Genomic DNA, 10,646 nt, shown 5'->3' with positions numbered 1-10,646 from the left:
CCGCGCCGCGCCGCCCGGCCCAGCCAGGCCCAGCAGCGGTCCCAGCGGTCCCACACACGCGCATCGCATTACGCGCCCGTCATTTCGGTGTCATTAACATACGCACGGCCGGCGTGCTCTGACACGTGCACAACGTGAATCGCATCGCTACGCGCGCGTGTGCGTCTGCGTCTGCGTATATTAGCATCGTCCAAGATTTCTCTCTCTCTCTCTCTCTCTCGTTCTTTCTCTGTCAGACACACACCTATTTCTATTTTCATAACGGGTATGCGCGCTCTCGTACTTAAAGTAATTGCACTTAATGGCCACGCGGCGCGTCCGCGCGGCATGCATGCGCTTCAGAATATTTCGAGTGTAGCTGCAGGCGGGGCACGTTGATCGGGTGTTTAAGTCAAGAACCGGCATCGCGTGTTCCGCATATGCACGGAGTCCCGAAGAGTCGCGCTCACGACCGGCTCAGCGTCACGACGCGAATACGCATGTTTTCCCCTTATTAATTCAGCGTAATTAACCGCCGTCAATTCTTGAGTCAGGACAGAATTAGTAACGAATTCATAGAAATAATAAATTCTTATTTTTTTTTTGTTTGCCGATGAAATGTTGAGACAATTCGTATGTTAAGGACTGTAATGAACACGCGTGAACGTACCACATATTAAAAAATATCGATACGGATTTAACACCCATGTGATGTTCATATATGTACTTTCTCACCTTAAATTTGTCATCATGGATTTAACCCTTACCCTATTAGATACAATTTGGTCTCTCATCCATACTAATGGAGGCACTAGAATCCGTCCATTTTTTTCATCTATTCAAAATGATTTTAAAAATCTCTAAAAATTCACTTACGTATTTCCAACTTTCTAGAATAAATAATGGCACTTTATTTTGGAAAATAATAAAATGTAGTATAATTTATAATTACCGAAACTTGCATGAACAGGAATCGCTCGGTAACTAGTGACCTCCCCTTAGTAGGATAAGGGTTAAAATTCATATCGTGTTGGTGTTAATATTAATTATGTTCGAAATTATGCGAATCATCGATGGTTCGATTTCGATTCAATCTCTTATTTTATTTGCTTCATTTGTGCACGACTCTTATAAATTAAAAATTATTCTTCTTGTTTACTTAAAAAATCTGGAACGTTATTGAAAATTTATTACTTTTAAAATAGCTTTTAAAGTAAATTCGGGAAAATTTAATTCGAATTTGATTCATTTTTAAATAAAAAAGATTCGATTCGACGTAAAAACTTCAAATTTAATTCGATTCGTTTTCGAACTTATTACATCAAAGATTCGATTCGATTCACAAATGATTGATTTGCACATTTCTACTTGACACAGTAAGAATTATATGGATACCATATGATGTTGAATCCACACCTGTTTTTTTTTTTATAGTGCATAGTAATTAGAGAGACGCGAAAGCGTAACTCATATCCACGTCGAGCTATTTTTCTCTCAAACACGTACCAACGCCGGAAGACGGCGGAACGTGTCGCGAGCACGAGTAAAAAGCACGAAAAGCGTGCCAGCAACTCGGCTACATTCTACACGCTTCTTCGTGGAATTACATAACGCCGGTGTGAGGTAACCGATTTCAATCACACGTGCGATCGAGAACGATTACGAGGCTTTATTTGGTATGCCTTTTCTATGTACTTCGTCGTACTTACACTTCCGCGATGCAGCGGCATTTAATGGCGTGCTTTCAATTCAATTAGAACGACACTGTCTAGTCATCCCAACTTCGCTCGATTGCATTTAATTAATAAAAGAAGAAATAAAAGTCTACATATAAAGCGGTATGACAAAAATTATGCCTTTCTCTCATAAATCTTTTAATCCTCTATTTTTGCCTATCGCGTCTTTTACAACTTTTCTTTTAAATACCTTTTCAACAATTTACAATTTTAAATCTTATATTAATTTTTCAGCTAGATCTGACTTGAGATTAATCAAGATTAATGATTATGATTTTTTCATTTGTTTCTCTAAATTTTTAAATTTTTTCAAAGAAATCCTTTCATTTTCGATCGCTTGTTGTAAGTAATGTAAAAGCTTCGATATTTTTGTAAAGGAAAAATCGACATAAGATTGATCAAAGAATCTACAGGATTCGAAGAAAACGATGAGCGCAGCGTCCTTTCTATACGCGCATAAAGGAAAGAAAAATCTTGCTCGAGATATGTCCAGATACAGTAATAATTCCGTCGTTGATATTCTATTCTTCGTACGCGTTGTGGTGGACGCTCATCTGTTCTGGTATGATATAAAGGACAGTGGACAAGGCAGCTTGATCGTCTAAAGTCACGGCTGGTATGCCCTTTTATAGGACCCTATAAAGTCTCTCGGTGTGGGGTCCACGGCACCCCCGGTTACCCTATAAGAAAGAACGTCGCTCGAACCCCCTGTAATAATTCTTTGCCATAGGAATTCCTGGCGTGACTTGACACGGTTCTGCCTTCGGTCACGCTTGAGAAATTCATAGATGAAAAACAAAATGTTGCGGAAGGGCTTGAGGTGGCGGATAGGAAAAGAAATACCTTGCTAGTCCCTTGCGCTTGAAATGGTTGCCGCTTATAAAAAAAAAAATCACGGAAATTAATCTAATTTCTAATTATCATTTTCATTTACATTTATTATCATCATCTCGTCGAAATCTAATTAATAATTAAAGAAATCATTGCTTCGTAGAAATCAATTATTTTACATTTTTAATTTTTTGATCGCGCGGATGAAGTTTTATTTTTTAAAAATGATATCTGGAAAATCATTTTCAAGTTGGGGTTCCTCTTTTCTCATAATTAGATTCTAAAATTATAATTTTGCTTAGGATAGCTTTCTATTTTTTATTAATTCCCAATTCTACATTTTCTATAATAGGTACCTGATGTAGGAGTCGAATTGTCAGGTGGTTGCTATGGATTCGCGGCCAAATACATGCACTGGCCGGAGGAGCTGGTGGTCGGCGGCGCCAAGCACAACAAGACCGGCCACTTGACTCGCGCGGCCGCGCTGCAGACTGTGGTGCAGCTGATGGGCGAACGCGAGCTGTACGATTTCTTGGTGAACACCTACAGGGTCCATCATATCGATTGGACGCAGGAGAAGGCGGCTAAAGTTCTAGAGACCTGGCAAAGAGTATTCAGTAATGAAGTGAAGAAGTTGATGGAGGTCAATGGATCGGCACCGTACAATCTGTACGCTTTCAGTACGACAACCATGAATGACATCCTTGGGAAGTACAGCGAGGTGTCCGTCATGAAAATCGCAATTGGTTGCGTGCTTATGGTTAGAAATAACTCTGTTATGTGTAATTGAAAAATCTTAATGCAACAATAGGCGAACTTACATTTTATAATAACGGAGAATAAAAACATTTTTTCCCTATCACTTTAACTTGAAAGTTCATTTCCTCCGTTTTTAAAATGTGGGTTAACCCATTATTACAGTAAACTATTAAATTTTTTTGTTGTGATACTGTAAAGTTTAAAGATACTGAAAACATTTTTATTTTACTTATTTGTTTCATTGTGATTCAATTTCTGTTTTATTTTTCTAGTTGCTGTATGCTGGTGTCGCTCTCTTTCGCTGGAAAGATCCAGTACGTTCACAGTCCGGGGTAGGAATGGCGGGCGTAATGTTAATTTGCGTCACAGTAGCCGCAGGATTGGGTTTCTGCGCTCTTTTGGGAATCCCATTTAATGCCACCACGACGCAAATAGTGCCATTTCTTGCCCTCGGTCTGGGCGTACATGATATGTTCCTATTAACGCATACATATGCCGAACTGTCGGTAAACGAAGTGCCCAGCAGTGAGCAAACGGGAGTCGTCCTCAAGCGAACTGGCTTGTCGGTGCTGTTGACAGGTCTGACCAACGTTATTGCCTTCTTCGCAGCGTCGATAATCCCGATCCCGGCTCTCCGAACATTCTGCATGCAAGCCGGTATTGTGCTATTGTTCAATTTGGCCGCCATGTTGCTGATATTTCCTGCGATGGTCAGTCTAGATCTGCGACGTAGACGTTCTGGTAGGAAAGATATTCTCTGCTGCTGCTTACCGGCGTCACCCAATCTCGGAAAGAATAGGTACTCTGTAAAGACCAACGGCACGGCCAAGCAAACGGTCACCAGAGCGATACCACCTGAGAGACGAGAAACCTGCACGCAGATCTTAACTCCGCAGAATACACAGAATGAATCTTGGGTACGAAATGACATACATGTATACATATATATCACATATATACTGGATTTTGTTTGAAGTCATATTGTAAAATATCAGATTTTAATGTTTGCTGTATTAGAGATTGAAGAAATTTATTTAATAAGTGGTTGCTTGATTACAACGAGATTTGATAAAAATCAATAACAATCGCTTTCTATGTATTTACACAAGTTGAAATTAACGCAGAATCATCTACAAGTATCCCATTCGTGTTGCAGATAGGTGGAAATGTTATCGATGCGGAACTGGATAAACAATGCACTGAAGAAGACGCGCTGACCGGCTGTTCGCAAGATGATTGTCTGAGCTTTTCCCTGACGCAGCTTGCGTCTCGACATTACGCACCCTTCATCAGTCGAACGGCTACCAAAGTGTTTGGCGTGATAATTCTGGTCGCTGTGTTAGTTGGTAGCATATGGGAGGCGATATCCCTACGTGATGGCCTGGATCTGACTGATTTAGTGCCGCAGAACTCGAATGAACATGCATTTCTGTCTGCCCAGGCAAAATATTTCGGTTTCTACAACATGTATGCAGTCACCGGTCGAGATTTTGAATATCCGACTAATCAAAAATTGTTGTTCGATTATCATGACAGTTTTATGCGGATTAAGAACGTCATCAAGAACGACAATGGTGGTTTACCTGAGTTCTGGCTTAGTTTGTTCCGCGACTGGCTAAATGGTTTACAGGCCGCGTTTGACAAGGATTATGAAAACGGCTGCATCACTCAGGAAAGATGGTTCCCGAACGCGAGCGACGAAGCAATCCTAGCGTATAAGTTACTCGTGCAGACCGGTCATGTGGACAATCCGATCGACAAGACGTTGTTTACTGGTGTACGACTGGTTAACGGTGACGGTATCATTAATCCACGTGCTTTTTACAACTACTTGAGTGCATGGGCGTCCAACGACGCGCTTGCTTACGGTGCTTCACAGGCAAATTTGAGGCCTGAACCACGTCAATGGATCTACGTTAATGACCATGAGCTCAAGATTCCTAAGAGCATGCCGCTTACGTACGCGCAGATGCCATTTTACTTGCACAGGCTCACGAATACGCAAGATATCACAGAATTGATCAGTAGCGTCCGGGAACTGTGCAAAAAATTTGAAGAACGCGGTTTGCCGAATTTTCCGTCCGGTATATTGTTTCTCTTCTGGGAACAGTATATGAATTTGAGAACCTCCATGTGTGTCGCCCTTGTGGCTGCATTGGGTGTAAGCATCTTAGTGGTCGGATTCCTATTGTTGAATATATGGGCTGCTGTGCTGGTTGGTTTCTTTCTTCTCGTTGTTATTGCTGAACTACTAGGCGTTATGAGTCTGTTCAACATCAAGTTGAGCGCAGTACCTGCCGTACTGCTAGTGGTTAGTGTGGGCATAGCTGTTCATTTCACGGTGCACATCTGCCTGGTAAGTAATTTGAGAAGCTTCTTCATTAGCGTATCTTAATTTTTAGTCGTTTTCGGATATATTAGATTTATAATATTAAAATCAAAAAATTTTTTTGAAAATTAAAAGTGATCAAACGTTTTGGTTGTATTGTGATTATTTTATCAACTGTTTTTTCATCAATCGTTAGTGACATAAATCATTATTGATACATTTATGCATCAACATTTCCTCTAATTGATTTTCCCTTATTTGCATTTTTATTTTGTATAAGTCGTGTCTCTATTAACATAAACGCGTAATTCTGTTTCAGAGTTTTGTCACCAGTGTGGGTAGCAGAAATCGCAGGATGCGTTTAGCTCTGGAACATATGTTCGCTCCGGTTGTCCATAGTGCATTCACTACGCTACTCGCCGTGGTGATGCTCGCTTTCTCGGAGTTCAATTTCATAGTCAATTATTTTTTCCTTGTATTACTCAGTGTGATCGGTATCAGTCTTGTGAATGGCATCTTTTTCTTCCCTATTCTATTGTCCCTTATCGGTCCGAAGGCGGAAGTAATTCCGAACGATCATCCGGATCGTATATCCACGCCGACGCCGCCGGCATCGCCCGTCGTGAGAAGATCCAAGCCGCCCACACCACCGAGAAGATCTCACAAAATCGATAATGCTCGACTGCATGCTGAACCATCGCTCACAACCATCAGCGAGGAACCTAACTCGTGGCACAGCACGCAGGAATCCTGTATTATTGTTCAACCGGAACTCAAGGTGGAGACCACGTCCACATGTGGTAATCAGGTGCGTTGAGATTCGCGATCAATTAGTTATTGATCAGCATGAGAGTGTAACTTTCTCCAATAAATTATTACACTTTTCCGAGCATGACTAACGAGCGTGTTCTTTCATTTTGACTAACAGAACTGTAGCGGATCGGATACGAGTGGGTCTAGTCGAACGTCGCCGGTTCCGCCCACATCACACATCACCACTAAGGTCACCGCAACGGCGAACATTAAAGTCGAAGTTCATACACCGTTAACTGGTGAGTATTCATTTTAAACAATTCTTAATAGTTATTCCTAAATATTCCCCTAATGTAATTTGAGATTTTAAACTAATTCGGAATGCTGTCTAACTAACGCATGTTGCTGTGATCGAATATAATTATATTTATGTATTGCTAAAAATATTTGCTTTTGAATTATTTTAACATTTTTTTAGAGAGATTGTAAATTATGGTAACTTTTTTATAAAGTCTTACTTTGAAAATTAGAGTAAAATTTATATCATTAAAATTTGTATACATTGTTGTAAGACTTCGAAAAAATCCACAAAATATATAATGTATCTTTTTTTAATTTTCTGTGCAAATATCACTATTTTCACGCTACATATTTACTTATTTAATTCCTATCTTAATTTGTTATTGCATTATCTCAAATCGATTTGAGGGAATTATAATAAATACATTTATTTTTATGATAATTATAGGTGGAATGGATCGTAGTGAAAAATGCCGGCACTCGGGCAGCAATAGTCGAAGGAGCTCGCGCTGCAATACGAACGTTAATGCTGGGGAGTCTTCCGGTTCCGAGCCAGATTCAGACTCTAACGCAAAACATTAATAACAAGTACCGGGGGGACCGGCAGCTACTGCTCAAGTACCACGCAAAGCGGGAAAACACAGAAGGCTGACTAGGATAGATTAATAGATTTTCCATTATCTCTTCCTGTTTTCCTCCTCTTTCCCCTCTCCTTATCTTTACTTAGCTCTCTATTTTTCGGTTCTAAACTGTTTTTCTCCCTCAAGTGAGTAATGCAACATAAGTTGTTTTACTCAAACTTTAAACACAGAAGTATTATAACACAAACCGCAATTTCATAATATATATATAAATATTTTCGTAAACAATTTTGTTGCATGTTTAATTTTTCGTGTTTTTACAACGAATTTTTTAAAGTTTTAAGTGAACTTTCTCTTTAAGAACCAACATTATATTTACTTAATTAGGATTTGTTATTACCAGCGGACTATATTTACATTTTATGCGTATATTAATGCGTGAATTATTATAAGGTTTTAAGTAAATTGTTAAAGTTCTTAATGAAAAAAATGTTAACCAAAATTATGTAAAACAGGATTTATATTCAAATATTTCAACAGTGTTAAATAATATTACCAATACTGCGTACAACTTACTAAATCAATGTATTAGATTATTTTAGATAAATATTATCTAAAATATACATATTTTTTAGATAAATTTATTTAATTAGTGACTTGCGGCGTCACAAGAGTAGTTCGTGTCATGTACTACTGGCAAGCACATAAGAACATTATATATGATTTGTATTTTTTCGAGAGAGGGAAGGCAATACTTGCCAGTATGCCTTTGTTTATCAGAGACTGACACTCATATCTATGTCAGTGAGCGTATTCGTAATATTTGCGTAATACATAACGGGAGAGAGCATTTACTAAAATGTATATATACATACTTATTATTTAATTAGAAAGTTAAAGATATTACTGTCAATAGAAGAACGTGACATTTCTCAAATGTAATCGTGAAATTTTGCGATGATGACGCTTTATTATGCGACAAAAACGACAAAATTTCCAGATAGTACTATTTATTTTTTTTTCTACATTAATCATATGTTACGCGCAGTGTGTATGTATGTGACTACGAGCGGTATACTGAATCTTTGAGACCTATTTATTATTTATTTTAATAGTATTCCTCGGCGTTTCTGCGGGTGTGTGTGCGCGAGCGCAATATTTTGTACGCATAAATATATAATGACTCTCTTGTAAAAATAATTATTTATATCGGACTATACGAGAATACTTTTCATTGCCTACGACAATAACGGTACTTAATTTAATGTGGAGTATATATTCCTATTCCGATATTCATACCTCTAATGTGTATAAAAATGTAATATATAGTACCGGTGACCTAGTAACTGCGGCATGCATTGTCATAAGATGTGACTCGTGAAATTATGTATAATATAAGCGAGAAGTATTCCTTATGCCAAGTCAATTTTGTATACATATGCGAGACTCGAGGTGTGTATTTAAAGTGACGAAAAGCATTCTGCGGAATGGCTTTTGCATTTTGTACATGTTGTATAAGCTCGGATGGGAAAAATAGTCAATATACCTCTAATATACGTATAAATTGTACCATGACTTTTATTTTACAAACTTCATTGTAAGAATTTTTATAAATTCTAATTATTTTTCATGTAATGAATGTGTAGAAGCGGCTTATTTGTACGATTTATAATCTAATTTTTGTAAATATAAATATTGTAATAATAACACATTATCTTTATTGCCGTTTTGACATCGGCAATATCGTAAATAAGATTGAGATACAAAATTAATATAGTAAAGTTAAAATTGCATAAATCAAATTATAAATTATATAATGTTATAAAAAAAATTGCATTAAATTATATTAATTTTCTTTTGTGTAGATATTTCTAATAATTTTGCGAAAAATTTAATTTATATTGCAATTTTAATTGTAAATCTTCAAATTTAAAATTTTTTAATTGCAAGAGCAATTTATTCTTAGGGCTTTTAAAAAAAAAAAATTCTTATCATATATCTAATTATATTTTCTTAATTTGTTTTTTTCAAAATTAAATTTTCATGATTTATGTCAATAGTTATCGACGATTGAGATAATTGTGACCTTATAACACAATCATTAATGTTTTATTTAAAATCTTAAATAACTTATTTTATAATATTAAGTAACAATTAGTGTAGTGTTTAATTTAATTAAAATTATAAAATAATTTTATGTTAATTAATTTTTAAAAAATAATGAAAAGCTTCTTTTCATTTTCAACGTCAAAACAGGTCACGTGATCAAAATTGACGCTTGGTATTCGTCAATTTTGATCACGTGACCCGTTTTGACGCTGAAAATGAGCGTCTAGCGTCAAATGAAAATCCAGCTTCACGCAATTCCTCGTCTATCCTCTTTTTTCTTTAATGTTGTTTTCTTTCTAATTAACAGTAAGGCTAGTCACACATTTTCCGCAAGGGGCTCCGCACAATAAAAGAAACAGGCAACAGAGAACAGAGAATAAGAATTTCAACCTATCAGAAATCATTTATTGTGGAATACACAGCTTCTGATAGGTTGAAGTTCTTGTTCTCTGTTCTTTGTTCCCTGTTTCTTTTATTGTGTGGAGCCTCTATTGCTGGATTCACACTGCATCCGACGCACTGCAACCAATCAGAAAACAGGATTCCGATGATACGAAGCAAAATCTATCAGAATCCTGTTTTCTGATTGGTTGCAGAGAGTCGTACGACGCAAATCGGATGCAGTGTGAATCCAGCATTACTGAGCACTCAGTTACGACTAGCGTTTTCGGCCCGATCGGGTTTGCACCAACCTGGGTTGGATTAATCTTTCCTATTGGTTGATGTCACACGCTCTACCAATAGGGGAGCGCAAAACGCCATTAATCCAACCCAGGTTGGTGCAAACCCGGTCGGGCCGAAAACGCTATACGTTTACACGGCACGCTTTAGGCGTCGTCCACAATACACGGAGTAAGAAGTAAGAGTAAGAAATTGACCAATCACAGTCGATTATTCTTCTCACATTCGACTGTGATTGGTCAATTTCTTACTCTTACTTCTTACTCCGTGTATTGTAGACGGGTCTTAAAGCGTACCGTGTAAACGTAGTAAGTGAGCGGTGTAGTACTGATTGCACCCAATGGCTGCGTTCAGCAGACTCAACAGTTTTGCAACCTTTTTTTGATTCTTCGCTAAGATAGGACTATTCCTTTAAATCTAAAAGTATAATCCAATCAGCGCGACGAATCATAAAACGGTTGCAAAACTGCTGAGGCTGCTGTCCACTTGACGCTATAAACGCTTCGAAGCGTTTGAGCGACCAATCAGAACAAAGAATTTTACGAATTTACTAATCAAAGAACGCTTCGAAGCGTTTGTAGCGTCAAG

At 37.7% G+C, this 10,646-nt stretch overlaps 1 protein-coding gene across 2 annotated transcripts in view; it reads left to right on the top strand.

Annotated features, from left to right (window-relative positions):
- ptc (protein patched) overlaps window positions 1-7,514 on the top strand; it is a 15,063-nt gene extending 7,549 nt beyond the window's left edge. The window contains exons 5-10 of one of the 2 annotated variants that reach the window (XM_018515316.1): window positions 2,899-3,306; window positions 3,578-4,222; window positions 4,462-5,661; window positions 5,954-6,442; window positions 6,563-6,686; window positions 7,136-7,339. In XM_018515316.1, coding sequence (XP_018370818.1) covers window positions 2,899-3,306; window positions 3,578-4,222; window positions 4,462-5,661; window positions 5,954-6,442; window positions 6,563-6,686; window positions 7,136-7,269 — 3,000 coding nt within the window. In that variant the 3' untranslated portion in view covers window positions 7,270-7,339. Of the gene's footprint in view, window positions 1-2,898; window positions 3,307-3,577; window positions 4,223-4,461; window positions 5,662-5,953; window positions 6,443-6,562; window positions 6,687-7,135 lie in introns of both variants that reach the window. The other variant, XM_018515317.1, reaches the window with a different exon arrangement.
- The last annotated feature ends 3,132 nt before the right edge of the window (window positions 7,515-10,646 follow it).

The sequence above is a fragment of the Trachymyrmex cornetzi genome, unplaced genomic scaffold (genome assembly GCF_001594075.2).
Source record: "Trachymyrmex cornetzi isolate Tcor2-1 unplaced genomic scaffold, Tcor1.1 scaffold57, whole genome shotgun sequence".
NCBI classification, from domain to species: Eukaryota; Metazoa; Arthropoda; class Insecta; order Hymenoptera; family Formicidae; genus Trachymyrmex; species Trachymyrmex cornetzi.
This window is presented reverse-complemented; position numbering and strand designations above follow the sequence as displayed.